The following is a 20,211-nucleotide window of genomic DNA, read 5'->3' on the forward strand; positions in this document are numbered from 1 at the left end:
TGATTCCTCAGCACCACCTAAGCAAAAAGATAAAAGCCGGAAGTGGTGCTGTGGCTCAAGTGGTAGAGCGCTAGCCTTGAGCTGAAGAGCTGAGGGACAGTGCCCAGGCCCAGAGTTCAGGCTCCATGACGGACAAAAAAAAAAAAAAAAACAAAAAAAGATTGTATTTTCATTATTTGAAAGCATGATTAAAAATAGTTGGTAATTGGTTTAGAAGAAATACCCAAGACACATCAGAAATTCTTACATGAAGTAGGAAAGATCTCTGGCAAATTCTAGAAATCTTCAGGTGTGTACTTTTCCAGATACTTGAGTTAATTTGTTAATATATACTCTTGGCAGCAAAATAAAAATATAAAATGTTTTAGGGTATTAAACTCTGCTTTTTATAACTTTTTATTCTTGGATTTAACCAGGGTGCCTGTCATTTATACCAGGGTGTTTGTTGATAGTTCATTTTGGAATTCTATTTCTTGTTATAGGGATTCCTTAAAATTGTACTCAGTTATACAGTATGCATATACTGGAGTTGTAATTGTTTCATATCTTGGCTTATGCTAAATTTATGTAATAATAACCTCTAACTTTATTGAATAAAAGATGGTATTTTTAACTTTTTTGGCTGCTTCTAGACTTGAACTCAGGGCCTCAGTGCTTCCCCTGAGCCTGTTTGTACTCAAGGCTAGCATTCTAGCGCTTGAGCCACAGAGCCACTTCTAGCAGCTAATAAGTTATTTACTGGAGATAAGTTATTTATTGGCGATCCTGGCTTTGAACCAGTATCCTCAGATTTCAGCATCCCAAGTAGCTAGGATTACAAGCATGAGCCACTAGTGCCCAGCTTGTTTTTTTTTTTTTAACATTTTTGTTGATCATGTATAAAATAGGTAACATGGAAAATAATAATCCCTGAAAACAAAATATTTCATTTTCTACACAAAGTTTTAATGAAATACATAGAAGGCCAGATACTACATTTATTAGAAATGTTAAATAAAATTCTGGTAGCAAGGACCTGTAGGTAGGTGTGAATTTAAAATAAAGAAAATTATTCAGGCTATTTGTTGAAAGAAAGAATTGGCATCAAATAAAAATTAAAGAAATCATCATCATCCGAATCTGTTCAATCTATGAATTAATATGACTGTTCTCTGTCCAATATCACACTAAACAACAGGAACATGATGATGAATGAATGACCAAAACTTTCCTCACTGGAATCATAAATTAATAGGGGAGATGTATATCTCTAGTCCCTAAATGAGTTCATTATAAGCTAAGTGTGTTTTTGGTGTGTGTGACTTGTTTGGTTCAGAGCAACTTTGTGTTACTTGAATGCAGTGTATTGTATGAGAAATTTAATTGGGCTTTCAAAATAACCTAGTACATTATTAATATTTCTCTGAGCATGGTTTGATTAACAGTGTTTGTCAAGCCAGAATCATGGAAGAGATATGGTGATGTAAATGTATCACCAGCTTTGGGTGGAAGTGCTTTCTCTGTGTTCCTTTTGCTCTTCATCTCTGCAGGCTCCCCAAGTACTAGAGGAAAACAGAAACTTGCATTCTTTGAGAATTGTTGTTCCAAGTGAGCAGCAGTTCTTACACACAATGGCTTGTTGTTAGAGAAGAAGTTGAAGTTTTGCAAGTAGAAATAATTTATCCTTAGTGTTTACTTGGCAGGTGTGACTGGCCAAGTAATGGTACAACTCCAGTGGGACTCTCCTTCAATGTTTAACTCTTGGAAATATTTAATTGGAAGTGTCCCAAAGCAGTATAACAGCTGTTTGCATAGCCAAGTGTTTTGTTTCTTCTTTTTATTCTGTATGTGTGTGTGTGTGTGTGTGTGTGTGTCCTGGCAGATGAATGACAATACAATAAAACCAGTTTGCAATAATGCCCTATCCAAACCTAAGCCCCATGCTTAGGCCTTTAATATGTACAAATTCACTAATCCTCAGAGTAATTTATGAGAAATACCTTCACTCCATTTTTATGATTTCAGGCTTTCAAAGATTCAGTGCTCAAAAGTCTCATTCTCAAAGTAAAATTCTCTTTTCTGAATTTCAAAGCTTACAGCATTGTTTGATAGCTTCTTCTACTTAGCTTGAGAAGAACCATAAAAAAGGCTGGCCTTGGTCAATGGGTTTGAATAGAAATAAAAGCTATGCAGATGGACATCTGCCTGGATGGACTAGATCAGTGTTCTGCACTGTAAAGAATTTATAGTCCTGATTTAAGAGAGAGGAAAAGAAATATGTACATTTATACCAATTATAAACTAACATTTAAGTACATAAAAGAATTAGTCTTCAAACAGCTATCAATGGAAACTATAGAAATATAATACATCTACTTATTTGTGAACTGGAACTCTCACCCACTTACTGTGGGAGGGTAAATTGATACACCACTTTGTAGGGAAATTTAAGAAGTTCTGTCAATATTACACACTCACATACTCAGCATTTCTTCTCTAGGAATTCCATCAGACATGCAAAATTTGCAAACCAGCCAAAAGCTGCTTTTTCAACTTAATCAATGCAGCATTGTTTTAATAGCAATAGATGAAAAGTAGTAGATTGGATGGGGAGATTCTCATCCAATGAACAGCCATGTAATATAATATTATATAGCTGTCAAAAAGAATGAGAAAAAAATTTAATGTACTGATAAGGAAATGCCTCCAAGTTACATTAATAAATAAGAAGTAAACTATTGTTTATTGTAATGAAAAGAGATGGTGCAAACAATCTATTACTAGAGTTATGTTCCTTATTTTGGATGAATGAGGACTAGGTGAAGCAGCAGAGGACATGAGGAGCCTTTATTTTAAATCTTTGGATATTAAAAAATATATGAATTAATCTTTTTAGAAATCAAAAAGAAAATTGGTTGCTTTAAGATCTGCTTTAAAAAGAGGCAAACAGCCAAGTTAATTGTATCATAATGAAATTACAAAAGGGAGCCAGGCACTGTTGGCTAGTGCCTGTAATCCTAGCTACTAAGGAGGCTGAGATCTGAGTATCATGGTTCAAAGCCAGCCCGGGCAGGAAAGTCCATGAGACTCTTATCTCCAATAAACCACTCAGAAAACCAAAAGTGGTGCTGTGGCTCAAGTGGTAGAGTGCTTGCCTTGAGCTGAAGAGCTGAGGGACAGCGCCCAGGCCAAGATTTCAGGCCCCACAACAGACAAAAAAAAAGAAAAAGAAAAAAAAAGAGAAATTTCAAAAGGTGTCCAAAGAGAGAATGGAGTTCATTAACTCATTCAACTGAGAATGTATTTAAATTACCCATATGTGAATAGTATGAATAATGCAGAACAATTGAACAGTTTTGATACTTTGTTCATGTATGAGTTAGACTTTCTTATGGGAAAAAACACTGAAAGCCACAAAAATATTAACTGATTTTGAGCCCTATGACAAATTCTTAACCTTCCCAGAGTCTTTAGTTACAATTTAGTTATAGTTTAGTTGTTAGTTACCTCTAAAGTCTTTTCCAGCTTTAGTATATCTGCAAAAACTCTTCAGGCTGGTAGGTATATGCAAAATTAACAGGCCCTGTGGATTAGGAAGACTGATGATTTATTGAAAATATCACAAGTTAAAACATATTAGCCAATTTCTCCACGTGATCATTTGATAGGAAAGCTTCACATATTTAACAAGAATTAGTGTATTGTCACTTAGGCACTTTGCTAGGAAAACTAGCATTGAGCCTCCACCATTATCTGCTTGTACTTAGGTCATTCTGTGAGGAAGATAGATATTGCACAGGTGAAAAAAATGAGGCTATGGGAGCACTTAAGTGATATGAACACATTTTGAGACCTTCTTACAGGAAAGTTAATCTCTATTTCTGGATAGAATTTAAAAATGCTTTAGTGTTATTTCTAGGTTAGACAAATAGATAGATAAATTTGATTTCTGGTTATGAAAGATGCGGACTTAGCTATTTTGTCTCTTTACTCATCCAGCCAAAGAAATTGTTATAATATGGGGGATTATATTAAAAGTGATTTTGCAGATTTGTATGACTATATATTTTCTGCTAAGCTAAGTCCTGTATTATGATTAGATTTCTTTTTAAAATCTTTTGCTTTTGCTTAAAACCTTGTTTTTCATTTTCTTAATTGATACTACATCTAGGATGCTTAAGAAAATTTATAAAACTTACAATGCTTGCTTTCAACATCATGAATATCATATGAAATAAAATTCATTCAGTCTGCATTCCTGAATATGTCTTTGCCCATTCTTTTTAATGATAGTTTTCTTAGCTATAGCTTTGTCAGATAGAAATTATTTGCTTAGGCTTTTGAAGATGTTTCTTCATTTCCTTTCATTGAAATTCTGTTGCTATTGAGAATTTTAATTGTAATCTTATTTCCAGGACTTTTTTTGTAACTCATGTTTCTTTTTTTTTCAAATTTTGAAATCTCATTTTAATCCAGTGTCTACAAGTGCATATAATAGGTTACACATAGTTTATTTATCAGTTTGTTGGGTAGTACATAGGCTCTTTCACTTTAAACCTTAATGTTTTACCCTTTAGGTTAAAAGGTTTTCCTCAAATTCCTTGTTGTTTATGTTTTGTATGTTCTAACTATTCTTAGTGTTCCAGAACTTGGAGGTTTTTGTTTGTTTTTTATGTTTCTACTCTCCTGTCAAAAGTCTGTCATTTGGGACTGTGAGTTGGGATGGGGTTAGGGATGTGAGCTGAGTTAGAGGTTGGTAAATTTTAGCCATGTGCCTTACTCCCTATCTTGGACTTTTAAATCTCTTGAGATTGTTCAGGCATTGTGTCTCTGATAAACCAAAATGTCTCCTTAGCACCTATTTACATTGTACTTTTACCCATCACTGCCTGCTTCTGCCCTTCAAAACTCCATCTTCTCCAGAATGCTGTTTTTCTTGCTCTTATTACCTAATAGCTTATTTCCTACTGTGTTCTGTTATTTAAGTGTGTTAAGAGTTTAAGTGTGTTCATTAATCTTGCTTTGTCAAAAATAGCTAGGAAGCTTGCAAATATAATACTGACCAATCTTTTAATTCTTTATGTGAGTATAAATTGAACTTAGAACTTTATCTCCTAATAGTGGCCATTTGGAATAATTGCTAAAAGAGTAAACACCAAAGGTTTCCAACATAATTATCAAGTCAGACATTAGACTTGCTGTGTTCATTTCAAATAAGGTGGTAGAATAAAAATATAACCCATAGTAATAGCCAGAATACTAGTGCTATAAATGACCTGAATATGGGTTTCAGTCACAAATACTACTTTCATGTAATTTCTAGAAGATACATGTTAGAAATTTCTTTTTTTATTCTATTAACATGTTTGCAAAAAGTGCATACTACCTTTGGTGGACAATACAATTTTAACTATCATGCATCTTAGTACAAAAATGATATATTTGGGATTTTACATTTTTTTGTGTGGGTTTGTGCTAGTACTGGGGATTGAACTCAGGCTTGGGCAGTATTCTTAAGTTTTTCTCCCAAGACTGGGGCTCTACCACTTGAGCTACTCCACTTCTGGCTTTTTGATGGTTAATTGGAGATAAGAATCTTCATGGACTGTCCTGCTTCTTACCAACTTCTACCTGGAATCCTTAGATCTCAGTCTTTTGTGTAGAATTGGCACCCAGCTGGATTTTATGTCTTAATGACTAGAAACTGGCTTTTTGATGGTTAATTGGAGATAAGAATCTTCATGGACTGTCCTGCTTCTTACCAACTTCTACCTGGAATCCTTAGATCTCAGTCTTTTGAGTATGTAGAATTGGCACCCAGCTGGATTTTATGTCTTAATGACTAGAAACTGGTCAGGTGAGATGTGAACTCTCTGCCTTCTGTCTTGCTTATAAGATACCCAGGTGCATACCTGACTGGAAGAGTTTTGTGGTGCTGTTTATTAGTCAAAGCCGACAATGGGAACTGTCATAATTTTGACTAATTGTTCCATTCTCCAAAGTAGGTAGATTAGGATCTTATTTGACAATGTACTACTCTACATTGAAACAAACAGTTTGCCATGATGTAATGCTTATACTAGTAGTGTTTTTGCCATTTGTCTATCTCTGTTCATGGCTTTCATTCACTCATTTGTTTGTTTTCTTTTTAAAAAATCCTAATACTTTGCCATTTTAAAATCTTTTATAGAGTAAAACTTGCTTTTGTGAAGCAGATATGAAGTTATAAGAAAAAAATTAAAAGCATATCATAATGCTTGTCTACTTACAGACAAGTACCCTTCTTCCTGCTATTCCTTCTGTAGGTGTCTACAGGATCACTGGGGTAGATACCAGTGTGGACAGAAGGATCTCACCTAGAACAGGAGGAAGACAATCCGTAACTTGGGAAGGGTACCAGAGACCTGTTGAGAGAGAACTTGAGAGCTCCTAGAGAGGGATTGAAATGGTGTGATTTCTTATTTTATTTTTTGTCAGTTGTGGGGCTTGAACTCAGGACCAAAGTGCTACCTCTAACCTTTTTTGTTTGCTTGTTTGTTTTGCCAAGGCCAGTGCTCTACCACTTGAGCCACAACTTCATTTGCAGCTTTTTCTGAGTGTTCTATTGGAGAGTTAAGACTCTCATGGACTTTCCTGCTTAGACTCTTCTCGAACCTTGATCTTCAGATCTCATCCTCCTAAGTAGCTAGGATTAAGGCATGAGTCATCAATGTCAGGCTGTGATTTACTTTGGGAAAGTATTGTTTAATGTATTCCTGCATATATTATCCATATCTGTATGTCAGAACAACTTACAGAAGAGGAAGGATTTGATTTGGATGAGAGGTCAGCCATGTCACCCTTTGGAAAGCTCTGGGAAGGGATAGTTTTGCTTATCCTTAGGTCTCCAGTCTCTTTCCTAAGCAGAGTTTTTTTTTTTGACAATGCAGGAATGAATGTCCCACTTTTATTACTTAATTTTTTTTGTGGTACTGAAGATATAACCCAGATCCTCATGCATGTTAGACCGTGTTCAAACATTGAGCTATCCCACATTAAATGCTGTATTTCAGAAAGGAGCTAGAACACATGTTTTGAATTTATGTCCTACCAAAAAAGATTCAAGGTGTTGATTCTTGACTGGTGGGTCTCAATGCTTATTCTTAAGCTTATTCTTGGTATAAGGTGGATGGAGACCTTTTGGAAGAGTAGGTATGTGGTAGACAGCTCAGGAACACATCAGACATACTGAGATTTTCCCTCTACAGCCCATGATTGAACTGTAATTATGGTCTTCTTGGTGTATGTGAGAAGGAAGACAGACATAAAAAGTAGCTTCAAGGTAGATACAAAAATTATAGGAGAAGGCTGACATTCTAGAGAAAAGCTGTGTCAGAAGAGTCTAAGATTGCAAAGCAAACAAATCTCGTAATCATGGCTGTTACTTTTCTTCCCTTCTCCTAATTTTCTCTGGAGATTTGAAATCATTCAAATACCAGATGTTTGAACTAAACAACATGCTGTTTGACTGCCTTAAATTGCAACTTCTAGTTACCTTTTAATTTGAAGACCAGAAATGGTGCCATAACCACCTGTTTTATATCCTGTTAATGGTTGCTTAAAAAATACAAGTAGCACACCACTGCTGTCAGTCACCATTTATGAATGGACAGTTTTCCAGATGGTTGTTTGTAAATTATTGATGTGGAAATTGTTATTTTCCCCATAGAGGTAGACTTATACTTGCTCATGGGGCTACAGGCCAATGCGCAAAATCAATCGAATCTGAAACATACCTGACATATAATACTGAGCAAAGAAAACTGTACATCTTGCCACATAAGGCTATATTTCTAAGAAAAATAATCTTTAGGCTCATGTAGATGACCTTCATAGACTAAGCAGACTCCTCAGGAAGGTGTGGGGGTCAAAGTCTTTATCCTATATAAGGAAACAATGAAGGCTAAGAGGGTGGGGCCTAAAGAAATAAAGGTCAGGCCAAGAAGTCACCTAGATCTTTGAACTTAGGGGACAGTAGATATTTCTTCCTTTTTGTTATAATACACTGATACTAGTTTTCATACCAAATCGGTATTTTAGTTATTGTTTTTTTCCTTCGTTTATCACAAAAGACTCCCAAGTTCCTCTGCCTGATTCTTTTTTTTTTTTTTTTTGTCGGTTGTGGGACTTGAACTCTGGGCACTGTCCCTCAGCTCTTCAGCTTAAGGCAAGCACTCTACCACTTGAGCCACAGTGCCACTTCTGGTTTTCTGGTGGTTTATTGGAGATAAGAATCTCACGGACTTTGCTGCCCAGGCTGGCTTTGAACTGCGATCCTCAGAGCTCAGCCTCCTGAGTAGCTAGAGTACCTACAGGCCAAGGTATGAGCCCAGCTACTCTGCCTGATTCTTTTGCTACTCATCCTGTTGCTGTGGTGATGACAACAGGCCTAGGATTCCATGTCTGGCAAGGATATCAGCTGGACCACCCCTTCTATTTCTGTATCTGCAAAATCATATATGTTTTGACTTGCCTTTTGTACCTAAGGTGTTGTCCCTGGAATAAACATACCACCATTGAGTTTTCAAAGCATTTTACTTCTAATGGCAGAAAGGTAGTGGGTAGGTAACAGGCTTGCTCTTATGTTTTTATGTACTCCAGGAGAAAGTCAACTAGAGTCTTTGTGTATGATTTGATCACACGATAAAAGGCCAGAGTGTGACTGGCTGCGAGTTTTGTCACAGGAGTTGAGTCAGGTGGGCTCTTGGTGAGAAGCAGCATGCCAGGAAAGAGACCTAACAATAATACAGCTAAAGGGATGCTACTGGGTGCACCAGGGTTCTAGAGCCAGCTGAGTTTTATACTAATGGGGTTACACTAGTTTTATACTAATGGGGAAGTTACAGAGATTTTCACTAATTCCTATTCCTTGTTGTTGCAGTATTACTGGTACCTGTACTGCAGACCCCACTGTGCACAATGGAAATAAAAGAACTAGAATGGGGACTTGATTTCAGGTAGTGAGCAGTGAAGGAGAGACAGTAAATCCTTGGCAAAAGATCCTGGGAATGATCACACATCTCTAAAGATGATATATTGGCAGGTGCTGGTTAGATGTAATAATCTTCCTGAATCTGATACTTCCTTAACACATTAAGTGATCGTATGTTTAGGGTTGATCTAAAGGACTCTCAGTGATGTCCTTAGTCCCAAAGATTGGCTCCTCTCCAAAGATTAATGATGTCATTGACTTCATCATCTGTGGAAAAGTGAGCAAGCCTTCATAAGACAGTGATGGAAAGGTATATTCATGTCTTTAGATTTTTCTGATGCAGCCTGGACATGATGTTGAGAGAAAAGGCATGGGAGAAGAAGGTGACAACAGCGTGTGTTGTGTATGTTATAGGTGGAGTGAAGAGCTTTGCTGTTCCTTATTGTCTCCCTTCTGCCTCCCCTGAGGGTACCCAAGAGTTTCATTGACTGGAAGTTGCAGTCTGACCACCTGAGGACCTGACTCCAGGAAAGTCGAGTGGCATGTCCTGTGCCATGGTCATTGGGAGGGACTGGACTAAAGGAAGGGAAGTTTTCCATCGTGGGTTCAGTCTATACTTGTGATGGTGTCTGTGCTCTTTAGGGTGATGGTGCTTTGCTGCAACTGAGCAGTGGTATTGGAAGATAAGTAGTGATCCATGTGAATGAATCTTCTCAATAACTGCTAATTAGTCTTCTTGTTATCAATGCTTACCACAGTTTTTGAAGTAACCCAGGTAGCTTATGATGCATCTGCCTAGATGTCATGAAGTAGTGAGGAGACAACTCCTACAGCAAGAATAATAGTGCCTTGAGCATCCAAGTGAGCACTCTACTGGGTGATGAGCTATTAGACCCTATATGCTTATTTACCAGAGTTAGAGAATCCTGGGAGAGGGGCTCGGAAGTTGGGTCAGTGGTAGAGAGCTTGCCTTGCATGCTTGAGGCCCTGGGTTTAATTCCTCAGCACCACATAAGCAGAAAAAAAAAAGCAAGAGAATCCTGGGAGAATTTGATAAGAAGATATCTTAAGTGATGGGTGAGGATTTAATGTAAATTATTAAACCTTAGACAGTTATTTCTTACCCTGTTGCCCAGAGGTTTGCTTTATTTTATGGCTGGCAAAGAGCAAGTAACTGCTTAATGGTATGTGTTGGACTCTTAGCTTGTGGCTGTGTGGTCTAAGTAAAATTGCTGAAAAGTGAGCTTTTGTCACATACTGGTCTGCATAATTGTGCTCCTTTCAAGATGAACCCCCCATTTTTGTTCAGTAAGTATGATCACGCTCTTTAGAAATGGAAGGCATTTTTATTTAAGCTTCAGTTTGATTATGAGTTGTGCCCACACTCCCTGCCATGTCCTAAAAATATTTCTATTGAGATAGTTAGGTCCCAAAGGGAGTAAAATTTTTAGCAAACAATAGGAACACAATGCTGCCTTACTGAAGTTTGGGCCTGAGTATGTTTCTTTTTCCTTTGAAACTTTGAGTCTGATTGTCCCATTTTTTAAAGGCTTTCTGTTCTTTGTTGTTGTTGTTGTTAATGCTGGTCCCTGGACTTGAACTCTGGGCCTGGGCACTGTCGTTGAGCTTTTGTTCTTGTTTTAATCAGGGCTCTTCCACTTGAGCCCCAGCTCCATTTATGACTTTTTGGTGGTTAATTGGAGGTAAGTCTGATGGACTTTCCTGCCTAGGTATATTTGAGCCATCATCTTCAGATCTCAGCTTCCTGAGTAGCTAGGATTACAGGCCTGAGCTGCTGGCACCAGCTGTTAATCATTAAAAAAAATTAATTAGACAATTCAATGTCCAGTGTCTTTCTTGAGTGTCTTCAGTTACTGTATTCTAGTTTAATTTCTTAATGGTGGTGGGGGTTGAACTCAAGGCTTTCTGCTTACTAGGCAGGTGATCTACCAACTAAGTTACTTCTCCAGATCTTTTGTAATATAGTTATTTTCAGACAGGGTTTCACAATTTTTGCCTGGAGCTACTCTCAGAGTTATACCTAGGACTTCTTCACATCTGGAATTACAGATGTGGAACAGCATTCCTCTCTTGTTTGTTGAGATAGGGTTGTCACAGATTTTTTCCCCCAATTGACTTTGAACTATCACCTTCTCCACCTGCTATGTTAGTGTTCTTATTGATACGTGTATATTGTTTTTAAATCAACTGAAAGTGGCTGGTTTTGGCCCAGTTATCTTGTATTTTATCCCCACACCTTTCTTAAGGCTCTAGAGAAAGATGGTACAGAACCGATATAGCTGCTATACTCTTTCAAGAAATTTATAAAACTCGCCAGGTGGCTCACGCCTGTAATCCTAGCTACTGAGGAGGCTGAGATCTGAGGATCACAGTTCAAAACCAGCCCAGGCAGGAAAGCCCGTGAAACTCTTATCTCCAATAAACCACTAGAAAACCGGAAGTGGCGCTGTGGCTCAAGTGGTAGAGCGCTCGCCTTGAGCTGAAGAGCTGAGGGACAGCGCCCAAACCCAGAGTTCAAGCCCCGAGATCAACCAAAAAAAAAAAAAAGAAGAAATTTACAAAACTCATAAAAAAAAAAAAAACCAGACTGTGAGTGCTTTCACAGTACCATGTTTGAGGCTAGACTAGGATAGGCACAAATGATGCATTTACTGAACCTACAAAGTTATATGCTAGTTGAAAATGAACAACCAGCCATTATAAGGAGCAAATATTCCTGGGTGTTGTGGGAACACAACAAATACAGTGGCTACAACTAAACTATAAAGGAAGGCCTGAGAAAGAAGTGGTTTTCTTGGCCTGTTCTTGTAATGTGAAGGGGTTTACTCTGACAGTTATGTCTAGAACTAAGTCATGACTGACTTTTCTGTACATGTATTCAGGACTCTCATCTGTTTGCCAATTGATGGAGATTTGTTGGAGGATATTTGAGAGTCTTACTCTAATCATCTGAAGACTGGATTGAGGCAGATACAGATTAAGATGGTGCTCTTCAAACATGATTAGTATCATGAAACTACAATTTCAAGGTTTTTTTTTTAAATTTGTTTTGTTTTTAACATGAAGTCTCATTAAGTATCCTAGGCTAGCCTCAAGCTCATAATTCTCCTGCCTCAGTCTTTTCAGTGCTAGGCTATAGGTGTATGCCAAAGGTTCCTGGCTTGACCCAGAGGTTTAAAACATCTTGTTTGATATAGCAATGAGATCCATGGTCCCTAAACATAGAAAATACATTTTACAGACCTTGAAGAAATACAGCTAATGTTATTGGTGATTTCAGTTTTAAATTACTCTGTGGTTTGCTATATGTTTACCTGCTGAACTACTGTTACATTTTTCTGGAGTTTGGGGTGTGAATGTGTAGTTTGACCTTGGAAATAATTAGAGCTGCTTAGAAAGCCTTTCTGTCTTAGTTCCATGAACCTAGAGCTGTGTTTCTTGTGCAGATTTCCTATTAAAAGAACTTTCACCAGTGTTATGTACAAACTTACTAAGGCACTGTGTTTCCAGATGACTATGAACACTAAGTGAATCTTCAAGCAAGAGCTTGTGTACTAAAATTAAGTTGTGTTTGTATATTTAAATGTTGTTGCAGTAATTATTCAAATAGATTGTTATTATATTATTCACTTACAAAATTAGTTTCAACATTTTTCTTAATTGCATGAAAAGAATCTTCATAATATGCACTCTCTCTATATGGGTGTGTGTTTGTGTGTATATATATATATGTATTTATATATATATGTGTGTATGTGTGTGTGCAATTGTGTATATGTGTGATTTTTATATTGGTGATGGACAATTGCAGTGTTATGTATATATATATATATACATACACACATATACTGCTAGCTTGTTTTCTGTGGTTTGAAAATGAATGGTATAGAATCATTGCACATATAATTAAAAAACACCTGAATTGTAAACAACTTTATGGCAAATCTTAGGCTACTAACATTAAAAAAAAACAAATCCACTTGTACTTAAAAAAGCAATAATTGAAATATTCTTATTTTTACGTACACATATATTGTATAATCTTATAACTCCAGATCATTCAGTATAGGTTTTGTCTTTTTTTCCCTGACTTTTTCTATAGAAATTTCTCCATTGTATAACACACAGCCATACATTTATTTATTTATTTTACATTGTTGATTTTCCTATTGACATTTAAAAGGTTTAGTAAGCCTGGCTGCCCATGGGATCTTTCATGGATTGGCTCATGTATTTCTGAATCAGGTATGGAAAGTAATAAAATTATAATCTGGAGTATTTTCCTGGTATCTACAGTCTGTCTGTCTTATGGTTCCATCTTTCACTATTACCATTGATACCTTGCCTATTCTACACAGTGGCACTGGATTTTGTGACTGGAAAAATCTAAGCAGCATACATTGTTTCTTCCCTCCTTACCCCATCTGTTTTGGGTTTGACCTTGATCTGACCTGCTAATGCTTCTTCCTTTCAGCTGTTCTACCAGCAGTGACCCTGACTATGTTTTGTCCACTTGGAGTCATGGTCCTCTGCTTGTCTCTGCCTCAGGGTTCTGAAGTCTTTCCACTGTAGGTAGGATGAAGATCGCAGTCTAGAACAGGTTGATCCAGTTCTTCATAGTCTGCCATGCACTGACCTCTGGTCTCATTTTTATCTCTTTCAAATCACCTCCGCTTGTCCCATCTTAGGTTTAAAGCAAAATCGAACATGCCATGTTCCCAAAGAAAAAAACAAAAAATGCCATAGTCCCTTCAGCCCTGCCCTTGTACCTTCTTGAGGGCCCTTGACTGAGCAGACAGAAACCATTGTTTCCTCTGCACCCCACAACTCTTGGTTCATTCATCAGTTATAACCAATCTATATTGTTAAAGTTTGTTTGTACATCAGACTCCCCAACTAGACTGGGTCTTTCAAAGAATTACTTAAGCACAAATTATCCAGAGGCTAATGATCTTCACCGGGTAGCTATTCAGTTTGTAAAGAATTAGAAGAGTAGAGAACAAGAAACTATGTAAACAAAAGTAGAAGCATTGAGGTTTAAAGATGTATATGTACCTGGTAGGCCAAGTAATTTATAGTAACATCTTTTGAGTCATCTGTGACACTATTAGAGATAAGAGCATTGAAATGAACTTCCAGAAAATTGTATTCCCAGACTTAACAATATGAAAATATATCTTTATGATTCCTGGAATAGACATAGCACTCAGAATTGGCGTTAGAAAACTACCAAGCTGTGGAAAAGCTGGATAAAAAGCAAAGCTTTCTAAGGTTAGGACAGCTGAACACTGGCACCGCTTTGTTTGGCTTTGTTGCTATTGTGATATGATTATCAGTGAAGAAGACACTAAGCATTATTCACTCACATGTTCCCAAAGCCTTTTTGAATGTTTTTTTTTCAGTTTACAGATTCAAATAATCATAACAAACTATAACATTTTGTGCAGGAATCATTAATTAAGCATTAAAGATAAGAGACCACTCCATTTTTGTCACAAATACATAAATTGCATGAGTTGGAATAATTCTTTTAATTTCAAAGGAAAATGTGTTTTTTCCCCCTCCAGGGTTGAAAATGAGCCCATGAGCACAAGTCAGAAAAAGGAAAATGTATTGTCAACATCAGAAGCAGTAAAGGTATAGTTTTCAATTATAAATTTAATAATATTGTATTATTGATGTCATTACTGAAGACATTATCATCTTATGTAGTTGTTACAAAGCAGTTTATAAATATAATGCATCTTGATCAATGTCAATCCCTTCAACATTCTTACCTCCCTGTGATCCACCCTTTCCCTTACTTTTCTTAATTTTGTGGTATATACAATGCTGAGCAAATAAATTTGATGACGGAGCAGTTTTCCTCTTAGAATCTGACATTTAATTTTACATTTCACAAAAGGGCTTAGTTACTAGTTTCTGTGGACATGCAGCCCAACCCCCTAGAGGATGGACATTTGCATCATAAATTGGGGTACAAGTTGTGGGGAGGGGAGGGCGGTGGCTGGTAGAAGAACCCTGACAAGGGTGGCCTCAGCTTTGCCGTTATCCCAGGAATATGGTTTTCAGCAGATATCATTAGCTTCTTTGTACTTTTGTCTTTTTGGTCTCTAAATCAGATTGTATGACTTCTATGGTCTCTATTCCATAGAAAGTTGGAAGATTGAGGCTGATTTATGAAATGCCGCAGACAACTGCTGTTTGGGGTAGAAATTAATAACACGTTCCTCTAAGTCACTGCTGTGTGATGGATCTGCTTGGGCAGGTGTGAATTGGCCTTCTGTGATTCTTCGGGACAAGGATAAAATATGTATAAGCCACATACCTATCCATACAATTATTGGATAAGTGAGTGAAAAAATCCTTGAAAATGACTAAACTTTTCACCTTTTGTTGTTGTTGGTGGTAGTAGTTTGGTTTTCTTTTTGGTAGCCTGTGGGGCTTGAACTCAAGGCCTAGGAGCTGTCCCTGAGTTTTTTTGCTCCAGGCTAACACTCTACCATTTTGAGCCACAGCACCACTTCCAGTTTTCTGGTGGTTAGTTGGAAGATAATAGTCTCACAGACTTTCCTGCCCTGGCTGGCTCTGAACCATGATCCTCAAATCTCAGCTTCCTGAGTAGCTAGGTTTACAGGTGTGAGGCACTGGCTCAGCTTACCTGTCTTTTAATATGTGATTTAATAAGGAAGTTGGATGCTTGTGTTTATTGATCAGGTGTGTAATCAGTGACCAGGTGTGTAATCAGTGACCAGGTGTGTGATGACAACCATGGCTTTTGATATCAGTTGCTTTGTTTTTTTACATGGTTTGTGACAGCCAGTCAAGGAGAACGTGCAGTCTCTAGGGATTTCAGGACCAACTAATTTGGTCAGTGGAAGAATGGAAACACTCATGTGAATTTTCATTCCTGGTATCAATACTTTCTTAACATGTTCTTTTAAAACAATGTGAAATACAAGTGGATTAAATAGTGTAAGATTAAAGTTCACATTACTTACTCTTCATGCTAGTGAAAAATACTATTTGTTTTATTGAAAGAATGAAAATCAGAATCATTTTAGTTTCTACTTTTCTTTTTCTTTTTTCTTTCTTTTTTTTTTGGTGCTGGTATTGGGCTTGAACTCAGGGCCTTGCTCTTTTTATTCCACTTGAGCCACCATTCCAGTTCTGGCTTTTTGTGATTAATTGGAGATAAGAGTCTCACTGGCTTTCTTGCCTCAGTTGTCTATGAATTACAATCCCCAAACCTCAGCTTCCTGAATAGTTGGGATTATAGGTGTGAGTGCTTAGCTGCCTTTTTTTTTTTTTTAATATTCTCTATTTTTGTTTCTCTATTTTCTTTCCTCTTCTTCCTCCCATACTCCTTTTCTCCTCTTTTGTTGTTGTTGGTGGTGGTATTTTGAGACAGGAGTTTACTATGTATCCCAACCTGGTCTTGAACTTCAGAACCTCCTGCTTCATCCACATGAGTGCCTGGCTTTCGTATTAGGTTTTCTAGCATCTTTCACCTCTTTCTCTTCTGCAGAAAATACTTGGTTACCCTTCTGACTTACTCTTTTCTGGTCCCTTAGGGTTCTGCCTGTTGTTCTCATTTAAATGATCAGAGTTACCTTTTACTTTTTTTTTTTTTTTTACTAGTTCTGGGGCTTGAACTAAGTGCCTGGATTCTGTCCTTGAGCTTTTTTGCTCAAGGCTATAACATTCTATGATTTGAGCCATGACTCTACTTCTAGCTTTTTGAAATAGTTACTTGGAGATAAGAGTTTCAAGGACTTTCCAGCCTGGGCTGGCTCAAACCACAATCTTCAAATCTCAGCCTCTTGATTAACTAAGATTATATGCATGAGCCGGTGGCACCTGACAAGATTTTTGTTTCTAATGCTAAAAATGATATAGCATTCTGTTACCTCTGACATCTTAAACTATTTCTTTGGCTACGAACTTTCCTCTCCATCCATCTCCTAATTCCTTATTACCACTATATATTCTGGAACTTTACCAATCCGTCCTGCTTTCTTCGCTCCCTCTTCCTTCAGTCTTCATTTGTTTCCTTACTTGGCCTGTACCTGTGGTCTACTATTTCAGCTGCACTTTCACTAAACACACACACACACACACACACGCAAAACCTTACACACACACACACACACAAACACACACGCAAAACCTTACACACACACACACACGCAAAACCTTAAGTCCTCCAACTTGGATAAACTCAGGCTTTTATTCCCAGTCATCTAAGCCTCTTAAATAAATACCACTCCATCATCATAAAACTCTTGCTCTTATTACTTGGGAATTTTAGGCTGCTTACATAGGTGAATATGGCTGTCTTTCTCAAGTAACATTTTGGCTCACATATTTGTTTTTCTTTTCATCTTTCTTTTGACTGGCTGGATTTCTTTTAGCCACACAGTCACAGTTGTTCAGGACTGTTGCTATCAGGTATCAAATAAATATGCATTTTGGTAATGCCAGCCTCAGCTTCATGCCTTACAAGGGAAAAAATGGTTAAATAAGGAAAAGAAGGTTAAAAAGAGGTGAGCAACAACATGTACTATATTGCTATTTTCACAGTTTAAACAGAAGGCCCTTTTCATTTTCTTTTCTTTCTAATGAATGAAACACAGAGCTCTACTGAGGACTTGACATTCCTTCCATGCTTCCATCTTGTTAGCCTCAATTTTCTGACTCTGATAAGAAAATTATTTAAGAAGAGTATAGGGCTATATAAAGATATATTGTATATACTATGTTATATACATATTGAGAGATAAAATATGCAGATCTAATGTATTATAGATCTATCTCTCTCTATATAGAAGATCTGTCTATATATAGGTCTTCATATGTATAGATCTATATCTATTTGCAATCTATTATATATAATATGCATAATCTACCATATCCTACAAGTATCTATAATTAATAGGTAATAGTTATATATCTATTTATTTGTCTGTGTAGTATTATATACACATATATTTATCTTTTTGTGTCTATTTAGCTCTGATCTACCAAGTCAAAGTGGCAGAGATAGTTATTTGAAAAGCTGAACATAAATTGACTATGCTTAAGCAATTGTAGTGATAAAGTCTCTTTGGACCTCATTAATTTCTTTTTCTTACAATATCTCTTCTATGCTACATAAATGTAGCTTAATTAATTTTAACACTAATTCATCTCATGCAATATATATAACAGGTTTCTGTATCTAGCTGGAGAAACTTTCAGATATTTAGCCTACATTTTACCCTTGTCTTTATCCTTTTTGCATGTACATCCACTCCATCTAAAAAGGTCAAAATATGTTGCTATACCCTGCCTCATATTACCTATTTTAGAGAAATAGTCATGTCTTTCTCCCTTTCCATGATTAACTCCCTAAGACCTGTATAGCCATGCTGTGGGCAAGTAGTACTAGTAGCTCTGCTTCCTGCCTGCTCTGTTTCCTGGTTTTTCTATATTCAGCACTCTACTTTCACTGGCTTCTTCACTTTTCTCCCAGCTTTTCCTGTGCATATTTAAATTTACAAATAATTATTTTCATGGGTCTGACTTCCTTGCCTTTCAACATTTTAACCAAAAATGTCTTTGGAAAATCAGTCTTTAATTACTGCCAGTTCTTAATGCATTATAGTCTGGCTCTTGTCTTCTTTAGTTACTTTGGATATGAGAAACCTAGTAGTTTTTTATGTTGGTCACACATGTCATAGATGTATGCCATAGTTACTGAATGAGAACCACTTCATGAGATCAGTATATTGAAGGACACTGAGGACTCTTTTTTCCTCCTCTTCTTCCTCCTCCATTTTCTCCTCTTCCTTGTCTTCCTTTTTCTCCTTCTTCTTCCTTCTTCTTTCTCTTTCTTCTTATTTTTTATGATGGAAATTAAAGACTTTCAAATGAGAAATTGTCCTTATGCCCTGTGTGTGTGTGTGTGTGTGTGTGTGTGTGTGTGTGTGTGTGTGTGTGTGTGTATGTGTGTGTATGTGTATGTGTTTTGAGATAGGGTTGCCCTAACTAACTTTGATCAGCTGATACTTCTGCCCCAGTCTTCTGAACAGCTAAGATTATGGGCATGTACTACCACATTAACCTGGCTCACTGGTAACCACTTGGTTATGTCCAGTAGCTTTTTCCCCCATTCAGTTCTTACTCAGTTTATCCATGGGGTGAAAAATTCACTTTTTAAACCTTGCTTTCTTTTCCAAAACATTTCTTTGGCTTGTCTTTACTTTTATGATGTGCTTTCTTGCTTCATTTTCTACCTCTGGCTAATTTTTTTTGTCTGTTTGCTTCACTGATTCTCTTCTGGCTGAATAACTTTTCATATAAATGGTTCTCAAAGTCAATCATCTAAAGTGACCTCTTCTGGTGTTATGGCTCCAGACCTCAGCCTGATGTTCTGAGATTTGATGGTAATCAACATTCCAGACATTTCTGGAATGTGGTTGCCCCTTTGGTGGCTCCAATTCACTCTGCCTAAAAGTCTCAGTATTTTCAGATGTATTCTAGCATGTTTGTGGATTTTTGTTTGTTTGTTTGTTTTGGTGGTTGTGGTATTAGAAAGTTGGGAGAATCATCTAACTAGGATAGACAAATAGCCCTGGGGCTCAATTCCTCCATTTAAAAAATTTATACCAAACCATCCTGTCTCTTAAAATGCTATAACTGGTACCTTGTGTGTTCACATTCTGAGCTTTTTCAGACAGTCTGTGAATGGTCTCCCTTGAGACCAGAGTCTCCTTTTGCAGACACTTGGTTGGAAGGAGGCTGTTTCTGTTAACTTACTGTGGTGCTATCTACTTTTACCTTCCAAACTCTGGAGGTATCTCATCTATTAATCCATTCTCATCCTTTCATAGTACTTCCAATGTTAAAGCAGTCCTTTTACATCATTTTTGTACTTTGAATAAGAGGAGAAATCACTGAGGTATGTAGCTGCAATGCTAAATCAGAAGTTTTACCCTGGAAGTCAAGTTACTTGATGAAAGTTACATTGCTAATGAGAGGAGATGAGAGTCAATACAGTTTAGTCATGTCAATACAGTTTAGCTACTTAAACATCTGGACCATGGGTTAGATCCTTTAACCGAGGCTAAATAAGTTGGTTATTGTTAACTTGATATTTGCTGTCTATAAATTCTAACATTGGTCTCATTTTAGAAATGTTGCTCATGATTTAATCATGCAATTTCAGTGAAGAGTCTATTATCTTTTTTTTTTTTTTT

At 36.9% G+C, this 20,211-nt stretch overlaps 1 protein-coding gene across 1 annotated transcript in view; it reads left to right on the forward strand.

Annotated features, from left to right (window-relative positions):
- The window catches only part of Crybg3 (beta-gamma crystallin domain containing 3), a 106,729-nt gene that overhangs the window by 5,349 nt on the left and 81,169 nt on the right, over window positions 1-20,211 (forward strand). Inside the window, exon 2 of the mRNA XM_013024151.1 lies at window positions 14,539-14,608. Within this exon, the coding sequence (XP_012879605.1) occupies window positions 14,539-14,608 (70 nt within the window). The remainder of the gene's footprint in view (window positions 1-14,538; window positions 14,609-20,211) is intronic.

This window comes from Dipodomys ordii, unplaced genomic scaffold, assembly GCF_000151885.1.
Source record: "Dipodomys ordii isolate 6190 unplaced genomic scaffold, Dord_2.0 Scaffold73, whole genome shotgun sequence".
In the NCBI taxonomy this organism is placed as follows: domain Eukaryota; kingdom Metazoa; phylum Chordata; class Mammalia; order Rodentia; family Heteromyidae; genus Dipodomys; species Dipodomys ordii.